This window comes from Sebastes fasciatus, chromosome 16, assembly GCF_043250625.1.
Source record: "Sebastes fasciatus isolate fSebFas1 chromosome 16, fSebFas1.pri, whole genome shotgun sequence".
In the NCBI taxonomy this organism is placed as follows: domain Eukaryota; kingdom Metazoa; phylum Chordata; class Actinopteri; order Perciformes; family Sebastidae; genus Sebastes; species Sebastes fasciatus.
The window spans coordinates 20843730-20864832 of record NC_133810.1 but is presented as its reverse complement, the minus strand read 5'-3'; the positions used below and the strand labels follow the sequence as shown (position 1 = coordinate 20864832).

The following is a 21103-nucleotide window of genomic DNA, read 5'->3' as shown; positions in this document are numbered from 1 at the left end:
AGTAGAAATTTGAGGCACTTTCCATTTCATGCTACTTACTTCTACTACATTACAATTCAGGGGAAAATATTGTACTTTTTACCGCTCTGGATTTATTTTGACAGCTGTAGTCACTTTACCAATAAAGAGTTTACATATAAAACATATGTAGAGCTTATAAAATATGATGCATTATTATAGGTTAAACTACCAGACAGTTTATAAAATTAGAGCTGAAATAATTAGTCGATTAATAAATTAGTTGATTGACAGAAATTTAAAACTATTTTAATAACTGATAAAGCTTCATAAAAGTGAGGATTTTCTGATTTTCCTTGTCTTAAATTACAGTAAAGTTGTGATTTGTGGTGGCTGGGGGTCAGACAAAACAAGCAAATTGAAAGTGTCACTTTGGCTCTTGGTAATTGCGAGGGCATTTTACACTATTTCCTTCTAATCCAGAAAATGACTAACAGATTAATCCAAATTGTCATAAATTGCAGCCTTATATTAAAATAAGTAAATATTGGCTGCACCTCAACTAACTACAAATTGAAAATGCTGCTTACATATTAATGCATGAGTAATAATTATCTAATAATTTAACAGTCACAGGAGCCGTTTAACTGTATTGATTATACTTTTATATAATACAAAAATATTTTCTTGATTATACTTGCATACTTTAATTTAACATTTTCAAAGCAGGTCTTTCGCTTGTAATGAAGTATTTTTACAATGTGGTACTAGTACTTTTAAGTACCTTAAATTGCTAAAACAGCCCAATGAAGTTTTATTTGTGGTACTCAGCATGAAACAGTTACATTTGGAAAAAACTCAACAACAACATTTCTATCCAGAAAAATGTCCTGGTTACTCAAGATATTCCACTGACCTGAGAGTCAACTTGCTATATTTTTGACTCCCTTCACAAGCCACTTGTCAGCTTCGGCTCTCTGCCATTTCACGCTGGGCAGGTAGCATACAGTACACTCGGCTTGTGTCAATGTGTGGGCAGAGAGAGGCTGTAGCTACAGTTTCATATAGTGGAGCGGTGAGAGATGCTAAGATTATTCTGTTAAATCATTGAAATGTGTTTGTTCAGTTTAAAACTGGAGATAATTCAGAAAAATTGCTGTAAAAAAATAATAATGAATCTCCTCTTTGAGTTCAGTTTAATGTAAAATCTTTGTTGATGATTGCTTGTCCTTGTTGCCAGGCCATGGACGGGACTGCAGGATGCAGGCCGACTCTCTGGGAGATTTATACCGGGCTCTGGAGCAGACCAGTCTGTCCACCTCGGCTGACCACAGATCAGCCAGCCGCCTGGAGTACAAGCGCTCATTTGTCCGCAGAATCAACGACCCCCTGCTCAACGACAAGCTCCATCGCCTGCGGATCCTCCACAGCTCACTTAAGGTAACATGTGTTGAGCATTTGTGTCTCTCCATACGTATGTGACTTATTGGCCTATTACTAATCGATACCTTCACTTCCCTTACAGAATGTCCCTCTTCAAGACACAAACCGATCTTTGGGTTTTTTAGGGTAGACTGTGAGGATCAGTGTGTTAATTAAACCTCAAAACGTATCGCCTCTGCCTGTGCCTCACACAGCCGGCATCCCTTTTGCTGGAGATAAAAAGGCACCAAACAAACCTCCCTTTACCTGCTCGGCTCTTCACCTCCTTTATATTTACAGATCCTTCAAGCTCGCTCACCGTGCAGGAGCACAAAGACTTGGTGTCCCTCTCCACTTTTCTAAGATGAGGGCTGTTACAAAAGGCAAAAAAAGATGTCTGGCTTGATAAAATAACAGGGTTTATGACAAATGGCAAATAAGCACTTTGTGTCGGAGAGCTTTGCAATTCATCGCTCACATGCATGGCCGCCTCCCCTCGCTTCTGTTGAATCATTTTGAACATTATGCTGGAGTTGTGTACAGCCGCTCCGATGGAGGAATTAAAAGCTATTTTGGATGTACACAACATTTTGTTATGCATGTGTGTATGATTAAAGGGTATGTTTGTTCCATGAGTGTACAGGGTGTTAAGCATATATATATACATATATATATATTTAATATTACATTACTACGACAACAGTGACTACACAATGTTTTGGGGTACTTATACAAATTGTAAATCAAGTGCTGTGCCTCAGTGATTGTGAATGTACATTGTACTTTTCCAAGAGAGACGAGAGAAGATATAGAAAGCAAGCTATTCCTCAAAACGGGAGCACAACAATATTTAACGCTTGGCAATAATGAACTAGTATTGTAAATTACAATGGAATGATCAGAATAGTTGTCTATTTTTGTATGCATGCTGTCTACCTAATGTTTGTAAAGCAGTTTTGTATTTCTAAGTGCGTTTGGTCTGGAGAATACTGGTGTTGACTACTTTCCTACACCGCTTTGTGTTTTTAAGACTTATTTTACAATTTGCCCCTGAAAATTAATTTTTTTTCTTAAGTGTTAAGAGGAATAACTGTATTTATTAAGTGTTTAATGTACAAGCATGCTTTGTATAACTAAAACACATTACCACGCCATTGGAAATTGACTGACATTGCACAAGTGTGCCATATTGTAGCTACGTTACTTTTTTATTGAATAAAGTATGGCAAGGGCACATGTAAGTAAGACCCATTGTTAAATGTTTTTTTTTCTCGTAATCATGTTTTAGATGACTATTTGTAGACACTGCTCCTAGCAGGGAGCCCAACAAAGGTTGACTCAGAGGATGATAATAGTATGCAAATATAATACACAGTGCTGTTTATGAAGCCTCAGGCTTTCTTATTCTGTAGGATATAAACAATATGATTCACAAAGAATAACACAGAAGAGGATCAACACAGAAAACAGTAAGTATGTACACAAATATCCAATATGGAATCTCATATTTACAAAAACACTGAATAAACATGTTAGTGTGAAACTGAAATAAATCTTTATACCTCAACTGGTTTAAGATGCAGAACGGTGTCTTAAAAGCAGAGGAGAACTTGATGCAGTGCTGTGAGACAGTGTTTCCCAACCTTTTTCCTTAAGGGACCCCTTTTTCTTTAATTAAGTACACGTGACCTCTGACTAAGCAACATATTTTATGGATATTTCATATTATATTCAATGCATAACAATAACAGTACAGAACAACAGGATAAACTGAACAATTAACCCAAATAGTGAATGTAATAACTGCAGGAAGCTTGTGAAAAACAAGAAATTTGGATGAATATTGAGCAGATTATTTTATTTCCAGTGAATATTGTATCAGAGATGATTTTTTTCCTGTTATTTTTAGGAACCTTTAATACAGTTCTTTGTCTGTATTATGTATTTTAATTATTTTTTTTTAACAATTATACATACTTAATAGGCTTCTTTTTTTGACAAATGCAGTGTGTTCTTCTCCCTGATGCCAGGCCATTGTTTTGTCAGCTCTTTTTATTGTTTTATCAGCATTCATTTCTAATGCAGGACGAGGCTGTTTAGCAGAGAGGGAATGCTCTGCGAATATAACTTGTGTTCAGGTCTTCACCAAGCCCTTATCCTGTTTATATCTTAAATAATGATCCAAACTTTAAAGATAATAATCCATCCATCCATTATCTGTAACCGCTTATTCTCTTCAGGGGGGCTGGAGCCAATCCCAGCTGACATTGGGGGAAGGCGGGGTACACCCTGGACAGGTCTAAAGATAATAGTATATAAAAAGAATAATTGAATTTAGTTTTCTTCACAGAAATGAATGAAATGCTGAGATATATGCCAACTATATATTTTTACATAATTTTACATATATAATTTATTTAAACCCTTTAAAATCAAGAAGGCCTGGTACAGTTAATTAATACATATAGGTGTTGTTAGGAAGGTAAGTTTGAATTAATACATATAGGTGTTGTTAGGAAGGTAAGTTTGAATTAATACATAAAGGTGTTGTTAGGAAGGTAACTTTGAATTAATACATATAGGTGTTGTTAGGAAGGTAACTTTGAATAACTTAATTAATTACAAATAAAACCCACAAATAATATTCAGTAATATTATTGTTATTGTATTTATAAGCAGACAGGATTTGGCACATAAATAGTTGTATTATAGCTACTGTAAGCAACCTATAAACATCAGTCATGTAGTCATTGACAAGTAAATTAATCTCTTTTCCCTTGATGCACAATTCAAATGTTTGGTTCATATTAAAAAATAACCTCATCAAATGTGTTTTTAAAAAAAATTGTGCTTTAACATTTTCAATAAAACAAAAAGTGATTGCAAAAGACTGGAATGATGACAGGAAAATGTCAAGCAGTGACTGGAATATTTGTGCTTTATTAATTATAGAGAATTATGCAAAATAGATCACTAGAATCTGTGCACTCTATTAAATTACATATACAAGCTTTTAGTTATAACAAGCAGACCACTTTCACTGAATATTATCAGCTCATTGTGGCACTGAACTGGCAAAACGGAGTACAAAGAGCATATATGAATCCTATAAAAAAAGTCAAGGATAACATACACTTAACCAAAACACTGCATTACAATTAGCCTATTATTTATGATGTAAACCTTAAAAAAACACAAATGGTGTAGTCATATTAGAGCAGGCAAGACAAGGCGTGAAAGACAAAGCTGTGTTTAAAAGTTGGTATAGGCACAAACGGACTCGATACATTATGTGCACAAAGCCTGAGACATGGCATGACAGGAATTCAACTCCAAATGTTTCTCTCTGTGCTTTCTGGTCTGGTTCTGTTTTAGTAAATGAGATAGCAAATGTGATTAAACAACATGGAGAGACAGGATATCCTGTATGTTATGTGTTTCTAGAGACACCATGCAGGACACACTTAGAATGCACCACACCAGCAGCCCTCTTGGTAACAGTATTTGTTACTTGCCTGCTTTTTCTGTTGAAAAGCCTAAACAGTCTCGCCCTTATGATTTGAATACTCAAACCGTAGATTACCGGGTTAAGAATGGGTGGGAATATCAAAAAGTACAGAGATAAAAACAACTTGGTTTGGTAAGAGAAGTGACTGGTGTTGAATCGACCTTGTGCTATTTCAAAGAAGCACCCGATGGAGTAGTTGGTTATTGCGAACAGGTGAGGGGTGCAAGTCCGGAGGGCTTTGAACTTGGATTTGCCGAATGACAACACACATATCCTCAGGATGTGTGCATATGAATAAAAGATCATGATAATCTGTGGGAATGTATACAGAGCTACAGAGAGTAGGCCAACTATGTTAACAATAGATGTATCTGTGCAGGCAAGTTTCACCAGGGAGTAATTCACACAGTACAGCTTCTCTATGGTCCTCTCACAAAACTGCAGCCGAACAGTGAAAATTATAACAATGATAAACGCCAGCATGGGGTAAAGCCACGTGAAAACAATAAGTTTAACAACCTTCTGTGACATGATTGTATGATAAAGCAGCGGATAGCAAATAGCCACGTATCTGTCATAACTCATAACTGCCAGAATTGTGAATTCAATAATGGCATACGTGTGCACAGCGTAGATCTGTGTCTGACAAAACGGTAGAGAGATCTCATACGAGTGTGACATCAAGTTGCTCAGCACTGCTGGCAGTAAGGCAGTGCTGCCATACAGACCGTTCACAGCCAGATTACACAGCAAGAAATACATTGGCTCATGCAGGGTTTTTTCACAATAGATCAATCCGATTAACACTATATTTTCTGCAACAATGGTTATGTATATAATCAGGAACACGCAGAAGTACAGTGGCTTCAGGTCCTCCATTCCATAGTATTCAGACAGATGAAAAGATGTCACTTCAGAGAGATTTTTCATGGCGACACAAATTGATCATAAAGCATCTGAGTAATCCAGAATATACAGTGCAAAGTTGCACCATTCAATTCAGTATGCTTTATTGGCATGAGTGTAACAAAGACAATATTGCCAGTCATTACCACTAATTTAAGAAAATCGCATTTGACCTTTGCACTGTGTGTGTTAAGATGAGATGAAATTAGTTTCATCTCTGTGTCATTTAACTGCATTGATCTTTATACTGTCTGCTCTTGTCCTTTTTCAATCAACCATTCAATAATATTGATAATGTGTTGACACTGTTTCATCACTGTTACATCAATACAGTGTATTCTCCAGGTATTGTTCACAGGTCAGGTATGGTCTAACTCATTATGAAGCACTTCCTAATTGGTTCCAAGGGGATGTAAAATACTGACCGCTAATGAGCATGTTTATCCATTCAGCTGCTTCCCTCGCTATTTCTTAATTCAGGGATAAAGAATTCCATGTAGTGGCAGACATATTTAAAAGAGTTAAAACAATGTTAAATAAAGTCTTGACAAGTGTTCTAACAATTTAAACTGAACACATCAGGCTTCAAGAGAAGTCAAAGGCTGGAGTAAAGTTGAATGCTCTTCACTGTTGTCGTCATTATCATGAAAGGATTTTTGTAAAACTGAAATGATACAGAAAGATAGCACCAATTACTGCATACTATTTTAACAGAAGCACACTTCCACAGACATTAAATAATGTAAATTAAACTGAATTAAAAAAAAAAATTTAAACAGCACGCCTGCTCATGCAGGTAAAGTGTACAGCCAATCTTTTGCTGTTGGACTGACCCCCACGGGTTCGTCTCATGGTGATAGCCCAAGAACCGTACACGTCATGTCCCACATAGGTGAAGGGTGGCTCTGTGTTCAGGCTATCGGAGGATAGGTCTGCCATCTTTTGTTCAGTAGTTCTCCCACGAAGTTTGTTACATACAACACATTTGTGGAGGATACTGTTGATACATTTCTTGGCCCCAACGATCCAGAATCCTGCTGTGCGTACAGACCCTTCTGTGAAGACACAACCTTGGTGCTTGACCTTTTCATGGTAATGCCTCACGAGCAGTGTTGCGATGTGGCTGAGGCCTGGGATGACAAGAGGGAACTTTTTTCTCTTGTGCTGAGTGTTGCGTTGTTGTCCTATTCTGAGAAGGGCGTCTTCATCCACCCAGGGGTTCAGCTTTCTCAGAGGACTGTCTTTTGAGGTGTCCTTTCCAGCAGCCAAGCAGGTGAACTCTTTGCTGTAGGTTTGTTTTTTCGCAAGACACCTAATGATGAGATTTTCTGCTTTTGACAGTTCTTCTGCTGTGTGGGGTATTTGGCAATGATGCCAGCTGCTACAGATCTCATGCTTGGCCTTTGGTGCGCTTCTTTGGGACTGAACGATGTGCATCAGCGATGTTATGGCCTGCAACAGTGACTTCAAGGAAGAGAACCGCCCAAAGCGGTGAGATCCCAGATTAGATGGAAGAACAGAGAGAGTAGTGACATGAGAATGCACCTCAGTGTCGGAATCTGGGTCAATGAGTTCATATGACTCCTCTTCTAAAGTGGGAACTCCTTCAGTTAGGGACAGGAACGAGGGTCCTGTGAGCCATAACGTGCTGGCTAGCTCGGCTGCAGGTACAGATTGAGTGGCATGATCTGCTGGATTCTGAGTGGTGTAGACATACACATAAAACCGTCTGGTCTGGTTATATATGTATCGCAAGATGACCTTGCTGTCTGTGTAGAACTGCGATGTGTCTGCGTTGATGTCCAACTCACTCTCCACCAGCTCTGCCACTTCCACTGCCAATACAGCCGCACCTAGCTCCAACCTTGGGATAGTGTGGGCAGCTGGGGGCGCTAGTTTCGCCTTTCCCAGGACGAATCCTACGTGACACTCTCCATCACTGTCAATCCCCTTGAGGTAAGCTACAGCATCAATGTCCTTCACTGAGGCATCTGAGGAGATGTGGAGCTATTTCCTTTGAGCAGTAGAAAAGGTAGTAGAGACATAAGCTTTTGGTATCTTGCACTCACTCAGGTCTTGTAGGAGTCTTTCCATATCCTCTATTCAGCTTCCTTTTCATGTGGAAGACGACTATCCCAGTCGAGGGCCTCACAGCTGATGAGTTCTCGCAGCAGGAACTTCCCTTGAATGGTGATCAGTGCGACAAGTCCAAGAGGATCGAACAATGTTCACCATGGCCAGAACACCTCTTTGGGTGAAGGACTTCTCTGTAGCTGCCACTCTGAAGGTGAAGATGTCATGTTTGAGATCCCAGCTGAGATCCCAGCTGAGCCCTAAGCTGCGTTGGATGAGGGCTAAGTTATCATCGAATTCCAGGTTCTGCAGACCCTTCTCATGGTCTTCTGGCGGGAAGGCCTCCAAGACATCAGAGTGGTTTGATGTTATCTTATGGAGCCGTAAGTTGGAAGCAGCAAGCATCTCCTGTGCTCTTTTCAGCAGGTTGATAGCTTCAGCAGCTGATGGGAGTGACTTGAGGCCATCATCAACATAGAAGTCACGCTCTACAAAGTGTTTGGCATCCATGCCATATTCACTTGCTCCATGTTGTGCTGCACGACGAAGACCATAGATTAGGGTGACCATATTTTCAAACCCTCAAACCGGGACCCTTAAGTGTACTGCACGTTCATGCACGCACAAGTTCATGCACAAGCACATGCACGCACTAATGTGCTTGCGCCATAGCCGTTTTCATCAGGATAGCTAACAAAACAGTTTATAATATTATAGGGCTTACTCACACTCGTAAACACAAAACACAATGATTGCATTGGTGTAATATAACATATTTATTGATTTTCATACCTTTAAAAACAAAATACAAAGTACTTGTCAGTGTGCACAAGCACAGACTGACGGCTTAATGGCCTACACATTCTCTGTTCATCTCAGCTCTCTCTTTAAACAGTGCAAATCTCTGTGTGATCTATAAATAACTTTAAGGGCTAATTTAGGCTACATAAAAATGACTTTAACTTACATCTTCACAATGCAATGCCACAAGCTGCTTGTGAGTTTACAAAGATTAAAATGTCAAAACATTACATCACTATTGCACCTCGTTAACAAGAGAGAGTCTTTAAAGAAAGATACCTTTAAGAAGAATACTTATTTCCTGAGTGGATCTTCTCTAGGAGATTGCTGTTTGCCAGAAGCTTTCCGTGGAACTCTGCGCAGCTATCATCAAAGTTTACGCGTAGAATGATTAGTGCTTTCAGAGTTGTCAGTCCCATAGGGTTCCTCTCGTCCGTCCAGGTGTTGTTCATGATGGAAAAGATCTGCTCCACAGGGGCATTTGTGCCAGGTAAACACATGGCAAACTGAGAGATTACACCAATGTTTTTAAATGGAACACCGCTCGTCTGGAAATGGGCAAACATCTCCGCCCAGCGCTCGTCTACTAGTTTCCCGTCTGTGTTCTACTGCGCGACTTTCTCAGCGATGTACATCTTCACTGAAGTAGTTTCGTCGAACAACTGGCCCTCGTCAATGTTGCTCTGTCACAGCTTCGAGGTTACATACTGTAGGGAGCATTCAACCTCATCCCACTGCAGAACACTGTTCAGTAGGGTCCAGGAAAGGACCTTTAGCTCAGTGAATGTTGCTCCCCATTCCTGTAAGTATGAGATGCAACAGTCGTAGAAGGCCCGGACACCATTGCAGAACACCTCCACTTTCCGTGGATCATTGAGAGCGGTCAGGAGATTCTTCACCTATAACAAATCAATTAACATGGTAGCCTAAAAAATAATGATAATAATAAAAACATAATTGATTTCCAAAGTGTCTGCCCTTTGCTAACCATTATAGTGACATGACACTATTCTTTTGTGTCAATATATAATGTAATAAATGTGATATACTGTATGTACAGTGGAAACCGCTACTGATCACGTCTGTCCAGGTCAAATTGATCACTATAAGCGGATGATTATTATAACAGAATTTTTGTTGTTGTGCATCGTTTCTAATGCAGATTATCTAGCTAATTGACATTTGTATACTAACTACATGAATTCAAAGTAATGAAACGGACCGCTTCGCTATTTACTGTTTCTCTGCCAAGTCTCCTGCCTTTTCCCTCACCGAGGGGGAGGCATTACCGTTTTTGGTTGGCTGTGCAGCGCGAGTGTGCATGCAGAACGGCGCCCCTTTGCTGGGACTCCTCGCTCTTTCACCCGGTAGCGGTGTGGAGGGAGATGGGTGCCGGTCAGCTGAGCTGCCGGTGCGGCGTTGCTGAGGAGCCGTTCGGCAGAGTGTCACTTTGGGGGCATTACGTGACGAGGTGTTATCAATCCACTTGATGAGGGCGGCTTCAACCATAGTTGCTTTCCCTGTGCGTGGTAATTTTTCATTCAGAGAAAATGACTTTCTTTTTGCCGTTATAATATCAATGTGCATGCAGCATCAACCTCACGTATCCAGCCGGAAAGCAGATGGTCCACGAGGCAAATTATTACGAGAGTAAAGTAAAAAACAAAACAAAAATTCATCTAACGTTAGTCTAATGTAACGTTTTAAAATGTTTTTCCAGATGTTGTCATGTATGGAAAAAAACAAAATGAACACTGTAAGCGGACTACTTAATTACTATACATTTTTTACCAAATTATATAAACAGCCTATGATTTTGTCCCAAGCTTTATGATCACTATAAGCGGTTGATCACTGTAACCGTGATCACTATAAACAGTTTCCACTGTACTTATTTTTATAATGTAGCAGAATGAAATGGTGACACCTGAATGAACAGCAGCTTTAAAAGACATAGGCTATAACTACAATAATTCAGTTATAGAAGAAGTGTCACTCAAAGATTAAAATTTACATCTGTAAAATACAATTTATTAAATCTCTGCTTTTTCATAATTAATACAATAAAGAGCCTCTTCCCCAAATAGATGCCACGTTCAAGCAAAATTTATAAGAAGACACATTAAAGCCTGAAAATTCACATGTTTTGTCACACTGATACAAATGACTCTCTTTGATTATATTTCTATTAATTTTGTTTAAACCCGTAATTTTGTGCAGTTACATTTCCAGAGCCAATAACTCCAGGGTGTTGTAAAGTCCAAAAATCTAAATTTATTGTTTTTATCTAACAAAAAATTCTGCTTTAATTCATATTTGTTGGCGTTTGGCCTTTCAAAAACAACATTTTCAATGCAGTCAAAAAAGTATTGCTGTGGCAGCAACCTATATAAATTACATTTATATAAACACAATAACAAAAAAGTCTATTCAAACAAATTTTAAAAATAATTTTGAACTTGCCACCCCTTATTTGTCACTGAAAAATAATTAGATAAATTATAATTTAACTAAACTCACCTTCAATCCCATGAAGAGGACAGCCCTTTTCTCCATCATCTTCTCCTGGAGATCGTTGAGGTAGCAAGCAGAATGAACACCAGTGCCCTTCTGTTTCTCCATCACCTTTACGCTGTCATTGAAGACCGTTAGTTGGTTATGCATGAACCACATCCATGAACTTCACAATTGCAGTGGAGGCATTCTCCTGGGAGCAGAACTAAGACTGTAGGGATGGATACCCTCTCAACTGCAGGTCCAAGCGACAGCCAGCGGGTGTTGCTCGTCCCCAGGAGAGTGGCGTGCTCGAGGTCGACAAATGTAGAGAATTCTTTCAGCTCTTCTGTGCGGACATTGTAGTTATGAAATAAGCCAAAAAACCTTTACAACAAAGCTCTCAATGTCGCATGGGAGAGTATCTGCTGCAGTCTGTATTGTGTTGTGTGCTATGTGCGCAGCCTACTCCAAGAGGTTGTTGGTGGTGGCCTCGTTTAATTGAAAGAAGACGTTGTTTTCCCCTCTCCTCACCTTTCCTCCGAAATTTCTGTTGGTATTGTCAGCACAAAAGGCGACAACTTTGTCCATCAGGTTAAATGCATGGATGCTACGGTGGACTTCATCGAATAGAATTGTTGACGTCTCACCTGGGATTGATGTGAAGTCGAGGATCTTGACGTTCACCCCCACAGTTGGTTTGAAGTACCGGATAACTACTGGAATAAGCTTCACCGCCTTGTGGTTTGAAGCATCGACAGAAACAGAGACAAGGTCGACATCCATAATGTCAGAATTCAGCAACTCCATAGCGTGAGGAGCAATGACGTTGCTCACAATAGCCTCGACTTTGGTTCGAGCGCATGTAAAACGCTCATCGTAGAATTTCCATGGATGTAAAGCTCTGGTTGTGTTTCCCCAGATGGTAGGCAAATGTACCCTCCTGAGCTGCCCGTTTCAGATGGCCGTCACCGGCATTTGCGGCGCTGAAGTAGGTAGCAACTGTGCTACTTCCCGCTTGTACCCACTGCTTATGTTCGGCCGTCTTAATATGATCTTTCATATCGGCATTTCCACCGTGTGCGACCGAAAAGTCACTCTTACAGTGTGTGCAGAACGTAGCATTTTCGTTGCCGGGTACTTTACGAAGGAAGGAGTAAGCATCCTGGAGTTCTTTGGAAAAGAATGACTTCCTCTTCGGCATGACAGCTAACCGATACCGTCATTAGTCAGAAAGAAAAGAGACGCAAGTGTCATAGGCTATAGCAACGGCCTTGACAACAACACTGATTGACACACATACAGACCAATCAGTGTTGAATGCAAACACGTTGTGCATTGTTTTGTTTTTTATTGGTTAGATAGTAATGAGTGGGACAAAACATGATAAATGTCTGTTAGCGCTGAAAACAATGATACGATTATTAATATTTTAATTGTGACATTTGAGTGTTTTACAGATAGTTGTCAGGACTCGGGACACCCCAGCTTGAAACCAGGACTGTCCTCGAAAAAACGGGACAACCATCGTTCTTCTCCCTCTAACAGTGGTGGAGCTAGCTCAGATCTTTTGCAGGAAGTTCACAAACTGAGACTTCATTTCAGGCTTTCTTTCCAGGGTTCGGCAGAGAGAGGTAAGGGCTACCAAGCCTACAGTCATCGTGGGCCGTGGTATCGTGTGCAAGCCCGTGAAGAGAGGTGCAGTGCTGTGCTTTGGTGCTAAACTTCTCCTTGACTTGAAGGTGATTGGGGCATGGAGTTAGTAGAGATGGACGTCCATTTTCAAGCATGTTGATCCGGAAGGAAGTCACGGCCACTGGTTTGTGGGCTGAGCCCAAGCCGACGTCGCTTATAACAACCCAGCCATGGTCTAGTCTTAGATCTTGGAACAGGATCTAGGCGCCTTACCTTCGACACAGACTTCTGTGCACTTGGAGGTGACTGCTGGCTAAGGTGTCTCTCCTTCACCCTCCCCGCCATGCTCTGAGGAGGGGTCTCTTATGTTCCATTGAGGGGTCCAGGGTGAAGCACTGCAATGTGTTACTGATACTCTCACATTTTCTTCACTTTAAAGCTGCCTTACAGTTCTTAGCCAGGTAAGTAGTAGAAGAGCAACACCTGAAGCAGATACCGTTCTCTTTAAGAAAGGCTTTGCGCTCTTCAAGTGGCTTTCTCCTTGAGCTAAAGCTCTCTTACAGACCAAGTGGTAACTTCTCAACAATAGGGTTGACACCCCTGGCAGTGTCAAGGTACGAGAGCCCAGGCAAGTAGCCCTCAGATTTGGCAGACTCTAACTCCCTTAGCAGGTCTCCCTGCTCCCTGAATTTTAAGTGGTCTTTGTGATTGATTTTAGGAAGGTTCTCCATCCTCTCAAAGAGAGCTCTCTCTATCACTTCAGGGGAGCCGTAGCACCCCTCTAGGCGATCCCAAGCCATTCTTAAGCCTATGACAGGGTTGGTGACATGCACAGAACGGATCCTTATGACGTGCTCCCAAGACTGATTTCCCAACCACTTTGTTAAGAAATCAAGTTCCTTGCTGGCAGGTCAGTTAAGTCCTCCAATGGCAGTGAGGAACGAGGACTTCCACGCCCAATAACTTTCTGGGTGATCGTTGAACTTGATGAGGCCAGAATTCACAAGCTCCCGACGTACCACGTACCCTGCGATGTCACTCACACCAGAAGCTCTGTTGAAGGAGGGAGAGTGTGTCTGAACAGAGGGGAGTTGAACAGGGGGGTGGTGATGAACTGCTGGCGCTGGCCTTTCAGGTTGCTGCATCTCATGTTTATCGTTGTCCCTTGTGGTGTGTTGGCGAACCACTGGCATCGCACTCTGAGGCTGTTGCGCTGCATGAGCATTGTTTTTGGGTAAGAAAGGAGAAGCTCTGCTGTCAAGGCCAGAGGCATGCTCCTGTACATCTGATTGGACATCAGGTTTGATGAGCGGCAATAGAGTTGGCATATATGGTTTAAGTACTGGGGGCTCTGCATCTCTAAGATGTAGCTGGGAGTGGTGTTCGACATAGTCACAAGTGCGTTGAATGGCAACATGAACTGTATCGTGATGACTCCTACTGCCCTCTACTTTCGCTCTCTGCTGCTGCTGCTTCAAGAATCTCAGCTTCTGCTAAGGCTGCTGCCACCTCTTGTTCGTGCTCCAATTCTGATAACTCAACTGCTATGCGTGCCTCTTTGACTTTCAAGTCAGCTGCTCAACGAGCCACTTCTATCATCAGACCATTTTTAAACAAAGGTGTAACACAAAGACAAACAGTACCACCTAAAATAAAACAGGACAATTAGTCTATCAGTATAATAATAATAATAATCTTAGTTATTAACCAAAACAAAAGCACCAACAAACTGATATAGTCTGAAAAAAATATCCCACCCATGATGTGGCGTGCACTTGGTACATTTTGATTGGCCATTTCCTGTATTTAAGAGCTCTGCTTTAAGGAGAACATGTTTTCTGCGGCTTCACAAGATGTCCTTCCTTCAACAGCACCATCAGCACTGTTAACTCGGAGAAAAAGAAATTAGAACAACCTAAGGCAAACTAAAATGCTACTGTACAGAAGTTGTGAGCTCTACAAATAGAAACTGCCAACAATACTGAAACTATGGTCTGTGAAACTAAAGCTGTGGTTGTTATCATCTATCTGTTTGCTGATGTGCAATGTGCATGAGTTCAAAAGGTCAAACTCAATGAGGAGAAAATTAAAGGTGCTCCGTACGATATCCAGAACATTAATATAGCATCAAACAACTATTTGCTATGTAAAGATATAGAGGAGTAATGTCTACTTGAACAGAGAATGAAGTCACTGTTCCTCTGTTTGTGTTGTAATCAGAGCTTTGCCTCCTTCTTTGTTGAGCGCACCCCACTGGCTAGCTCAAGGCTGCCGCTCTGCACTGCTTTCCACTGGTGGTAACAGCTGATAACGCCGTCCAAACCAACAGTGGCGTCGCAGAAGCGTAGTGCCTTCCCTCCAGTTCCCCCTCAGGTAAACATTGTTAGCTCTGTCAGCACTTTTGGCATTGTTTGTAGTTTTAGTGCTGTTAGTACCGTTAGCTTCAAGCCGCCCGGCTCGCCATCGCCATGTTGAGAGCCGTTGAGAGGTAATAGAAATGTCTCCAATCTCATATTTAGCAACTTTAACAATAAAGTTTTAACAAAAAAAAAGTGTGGGAGGGTTACCTACATTTAAATCAGGTGCAGCCATCACAGTGAGCTAAGCTAAAACCAAGCAGCAGTTCCCTTACCAAAAAGAAGTTTATTCAAGTGTGCTATTAGTTTACTTCACTTAAACTTAAAATATGAGAGTATGTTTTCAGTTTACTTTTTATGTACTTATCAGAGATATACTTCACAAAATTATACTTAAGTATTCTTGGCTTATACTGACAAGTATACAGAAAAGTTGCATTTTGAAGGGCCATTTTTTTGGTTAAGTTTTTCCTTATCCGATGAGAGGGTCGCACTGTCAAGGACAGAGGGTGTCGTATCCTGTACAGATTGTAAAGCCCCCCGAGGCAAATTTGTGATTTGTGATTTTGGGCTATACAAATAAAATTGACTTGACTTGACTTGAATTTACTTCAATTCATCAAGAATTTTCTACATTTTTGCATTCTCCGTTCACCGTGGAGGCATGTGAGAAAAACTCATTTTATTTATTTCTTTTATCTCATCTTAAAACCTCAAGTCAAATAGCAAAAGGAGCAAGTGTCTTCATGTAGTGCATAAATCATTGGCTAAGTACTATAAGTTAAAGAAAACTTGCAAGTAAAAACTATACTTTAAAGTGTACTTTCATAAACTAAAAAGTTGGCTACAAGTATATAACTAGTAAACTAACCGTATACCTATAAGTCCACTTGTAGTGTAGTTCACTTCAGTTGCTTTACAAAATACAACTTAGATGTAAACTAGTTGTGAACTCAAAGATTAATATTCTTACACTGAAAGTACACTTAAAAGTAAACTTTTATAAACTAAAAATTGGGCCAATTTAGTCCCAAGAAGTATTGAAGTAGTACACTTACAAGTATATTACTAGTACATTGATATTAGTATACTTACTACATAAAGTATACTTGGGAAATATACTTGACATTTACTTAAGTTTACTTCATAAAATAAACTTGAAGTATACTATTTTTTCCGTAAGGGTTGTTTAACTCTTATTGGGTTTAGTGTTACATTGTAGGCTACACTGCCACAATATAAAAGTCTGTACATACAGTAGATACTCACAGGAGATTAGCCTAATTATTTGTTGTGTCCACTTCCTGTTGATATCAGTCAGCCAGTCAGTGTGCTTGTTAGATTTTGGCTTAATCGCTGTAATTTGTTGTTTTTCTATGATGCTAATTGTTTGCTACGATGGAGTATTAGGGCCACATCGAGGGGGAAAAAATCTGAGATTTCGTGAAAAAAGTCATAATATTACGAGAAAGAAAGTCTTAATTTAATGAGCATAAAGTCATACTACTGTATTTAAAAAAAAAAAGAGTTGTGATATTACGAGAATAAAGTCATAACTTTACGAGAAAAAAGTAATTTCCTCAATTTCCCCCAGGTCCGTGTGGTTCTTTCTTCAGAATAAACACAGTTTCTTGCACAATCTTTCCAAGGTTCTGATACTTATGATAATGTGGTGCTGATGTGCCAAAAGATTAAGTATTTAATTATTTGTGAAACCTATACTAAAGTATAACTTCAACTTCACAAGATGCTCCACGTTCCTCATTTTAACACAGGCTGCTCTATTTCCCCTCTAAAATGACATGTAAAATTACTACTTTATAATATTATGACCTTATTCTTATAATACTACGACTTTTTTCTCTTAAACTTATGACTTTATTCTCATAATATTATGACTTTTTTCTCATAAACTTATTACTTTATTCTCATTATATTACGACTTTCTTTCTCGTAAACCTATGACTTTTTTTCTCGTAATATTATGACTTTATTCTCGAAATCTCAGATTATTTATTTTTCCTATATGTGGCCCTAATACTCTGCCATAGTCTGTTGTGTGCTTGTGCCTGTAATAACTTCACTGTAAAATCTGCAAAAGTGTATCCATAGCTTTTTTTCATAATTTCTTTTAAAAGCAGACACAACACAGACCATACGACAGCAGCATTATCTCATTTGAGGAATGGAGAGTATATAGTCTGTAAACACCTATTCAGAGTCACAAAGCAGAAACTGTGAATTAAAACCTATGTCCAGCTTTGTTAAACATGTTTAGGCCTACATACACCCTGCAAACTAACACAAGATATTAAAATACCAATTATTTCAGTGTTTTCTTATTGGCTTGCAATAAGCTCTGTGCTCAAAGTTGAACCCGCTCACACACCCAGCCAGTTGTGTTAATTCAAATGTTATGCCCTCAATCCACTGACATAGTGTGCTGCAAGACACAGACAGGTCTACCCTCATCGCAGAGATTCAGCAGTTTATACCCTTCAGCTTGTTCTATAATATTGCACAGAATGTCATCCCAAACAAGTTGAAATCCTCTTTACAGTCCATCGTCAATTTAATCTTCATCTCACTCCGTCATTACTTTTACCCACTCTTCATGCTCGGGTCTAAACGTGACTTTTTATATTGCAAAAAGTAATCAGAGTAACGAAAAATATCTAATATACTGAGTCAATGTTTTTCACTGCAATCATATGAGTTTGTTCCTTAAGTGTTTCGACAGCAATCATTACCCAGCTACTCAGTATTAAATAAATTGAATCTCCTTGAATCTAATTCAATTCTTGGTAGAGAAGAACTGTCTCTTAACATAATGTAGTTATTATCCACGTGTCATATTCAAAATGGAATTATTGAATGAGTGATTACTGACTTTGTAAATAATTGGACAGTGTGTGTTTTCTCTTTTTCTCCATTTTTCAGTACATTGTTGCTTTATTTATTATTTCATATTGTGATAGGTAGTCAGGAAATGAGACTGACCTACTTTTGGTTTTTAAAATGATTTAAAACCCTTGAGCAGACCTACAACATAAATATAGAACCTAATCCCCTGACTGCTTCATTTGGCCTTCCCTCATTGCAGAATTTGCCCACTACGATTAAGCACATCATTTCTTTTACAACCCTCTTAGCCAGACGATCTATCCTCCTTAAATAAAAACATGCCTCCCGTCTCACACATAACAGTTGGATACAGGAAATAATACGTTGCTTGCAATTAGAAAAGTTAAGATTCTCTCTGAAAGGATCTCTGAAATCCTTCTATACAACTTGGAGTCCTTTACTAGTCTATATCAATGACCTCACTATTACTCTTGACACTGACTGTGCTTCCTGAGTGGAGCTTGCGGGGCAGGGAGAGAGAGGAGAGAGGGATCTTCACTACCCCTCTCCTACGACTCTCTTTATTTACTTTTATTTTATTTTATTTATTTATTTATTTTGCTAAGTCCATTATCAATTTTCATATACTTTTTTTATCTCATTATTATCTTTTCTTTACTATTTTATTTACTTACTTTAATTATTTTATTTATTTATTATTTTTTTATTTTATTATTTATTTTATTCAAATTTTGTATTCCTTTTTTCCCTTTCATATGACCAAAAACAACTTGCGGTGGGATAGGATAGGGGGGAAGGGGTGGTCCCTTTTCTGTTTTTATTTCATGTTTTAGGACAATGTGTTACGTTCTACATTTGACAAGATGACTTTTTTCATGTCAAATGTAAAATCCAACAACTGGCTGCTCAAACAAAATACAGTTTTAATCATGTATTTCCTCTTGAAACACATATATTCATGTATTTAGTCATGTGTTGGCTTTATGATAAAACAAACCCACAAAACTATATACATACAGACGTAGGCAAAGTTGTTGGTAACGTTCCGTTAAAGAGAGAAAAACCCACAATGGTCACTGAAATAACTTGAAACTGACAAAAGTAATAATAAATAAAAATTCACTGAAAATTAACTAATGAAAATCAGATATTGTTTTTGAATTATGGTTCAGCAGAATCATTTTAAAAAACAAACTAATGAAACTGGCCTAGACAAAAATGATGGTAACATTAACTTAATATTTTGTTGCACAACCTTTTGAGGCAATCACTGCAATCAAGTGATTTCTGTAACTCTCAATGAGACTTCTGCACCTGTTGACAGGTATGTTGGCCCACTCCTCGTGAGCAAACTGCTCCAGCTGTCTCAGGTTTGAAGGGTGCCTTCTCCGAATGCATGTTTCAGCTCCTTCCACAGATGTTCAATAGGATTTAGATCAGGGCTCATTTCTATGAGCCCTGATCTAAATCAGGGCTCAAAACAGGGCACAAAACATTGGACTATTCTGAAGTGGCCTTCTGGCCACTTCAGAATAGTCCAATGTTTTGTTCTTAGCCATTCTTGGGTGCTTTTAGCTGTGTTTTGGGTCATTATCCTGTTTGAGGACCCATGACCTGCAACTGAGACCAAGCTTTCTGACACTGGGCAGCACATTTCGCTCCAGAATGCCTTGATAGTCTTGAGATTTCATTGCACCCTGCACAGATTCAAGACACCCTGTGCCAGATGCAACAAAGCAGCCCCATAACATAACCGAGCCTCCTCCATGTTTCACATTAGGTACAGTGTTCTTTTCTTTGGATGCTTCATCTCTTCGTCTGTGAACATAGAGCTGATGTGACTTGCCAAAAAGCTCCAGTTTTGTCTCATCTGTCCAAAGGACATTCTCCCAGAAGCTTTGTGGCTTGTCAATATGCATTTTGGAAAATTCCAGTCTCGCTTTTTTATGATTTGGTGTCCTCCTCGGTTGTCTTCCATTAAGTCCACTTTGGCTCAAACAGTGACGGATGGTGCGATCTGACACTGATGTACCTTGACCTTGGAGTTCACCTCTAATCTCTTTGGAAGTTGTTCTGGGCTCTTTGCTTACCATTCGTATTATCCGTCTCTTCAATATGTCATCAATTTTCCTCTTGCGGCCACGTCCAGGGAGGTTGGCTACAGTCCCATGGACCTTAAACTTCTGAATAATATGTGCAGCTGTAGTCACAGGAACGTCAAGCTGCTTGGAGATGGTCTTATAGCCTTTACCTTTAACATGAAGGTCTATAATGTTCTTTCTGATCTCCTGAGACAACTCTCTCCTTAGCTTTCTGTGGTCCATGTTCAGTGTGGTACACACCATGATACCAAACAGCACAGTGACTACTTTTCACCCTTTAAATAGGCAGACTGACTGATTACAAGTTTGAAGACACCTGTGATGCTAATTACAGGACACACCTTAGTTTAATATGTCCCTATGGTCAAATTATTTTCAATCTTTTCTAGGGCTACCATCATTTTTGTCTAGGCCAGTTTCATCAGTTTGTTTTTTAAAATGATTCTGTTGAACCACAATTCAAAAGCAACAGCTGATTTTCATTAGTTAATTTTCAGTAAATTTTTATTTATTATTACTTTTGTCAGTTTCAAGTTATTTCAGTGACCTTGTGGGTTTTTCTCTCTTTAACGGAACGTTACCAACAACTTTGCCTACGTCTGTATATACTGTATATATATTTTCTTTTATTTCAGGTACAGAGCACAAATGCAGGGCAACACATTACAAGCACACGTTATGTGAAATTAGGAGGACAAGTGATTCCAACTTTCTGTGTTAGGTCTGAAAGTCCTCATCTTAAATTTCAACTTTCTGCCTCTTATCATTGATTGTCTAAATACATAATTTTAACAATATATAGTTTTAAACTTTCTAGAAGTGAAAAATGCAGGGATGGTTGATAATGATTAAAATGCATGCCTTATTGATAAATGTGACAAAGTAAATGCAATCCTGTACTGTGAAATATTATATATACTGTACATCTTTCACATTTATTCCTGACGCCGGTAACACAAAAGCAATTGACATCATCTAATTCA

General features: G+C 39.3%; 2 protein-coding genes across 2 annotated transcripts in view; one reads left to right on the top strand and one right to left on the bottom strand.

Annotated features, from left to right (window-relative positions):
* LOC141752763 (connector enhancer of kinase suppressor of ras 2-like) overlaps positions 1-2627 on the top strand; it is a 50377-nt gene extending 47750 nt beyond the window's left edge. The window contains 2 exon segments of the mRNA XM_074610924.1: positions 1199-1398; positions 1484-2627. Coding sequence (XP_074467025.1) covers positions 1199-1398; positions 1484-1531 — 248 coding nt within the window. The 3' untranslated portion in view covers positions 1532-2627.
* A 1684-nt stretch (positions 2628-4311) lies between these two features.
* Positions 4312-5885, bottom strand: LOC141753319 (olfactory receptor 52Z1P-like). The gene has a single exon (XM_074611865.1). The coding sequence runs from the start codon at positions 5816-5818 to the stop codon at positions 4811-4813; it is 1008 nt and encodes a 335-aa protein (XP_074467966.1). The 5' UTR covers positions 5819-5885; the 3' UTR covers positions 4312-4810.
* Positions 5886-21103: the final 15218 nt, after the last annotated feature.

Coding starts and splice junctions, on each gene's coding strand:
- LOC141753319 (XM_074611865.1), bottom strand. CDS start 5,818: ATGAAAAATCTCTCTGAAGTGACATCTTTTCATCTGTCTGAATACTAT.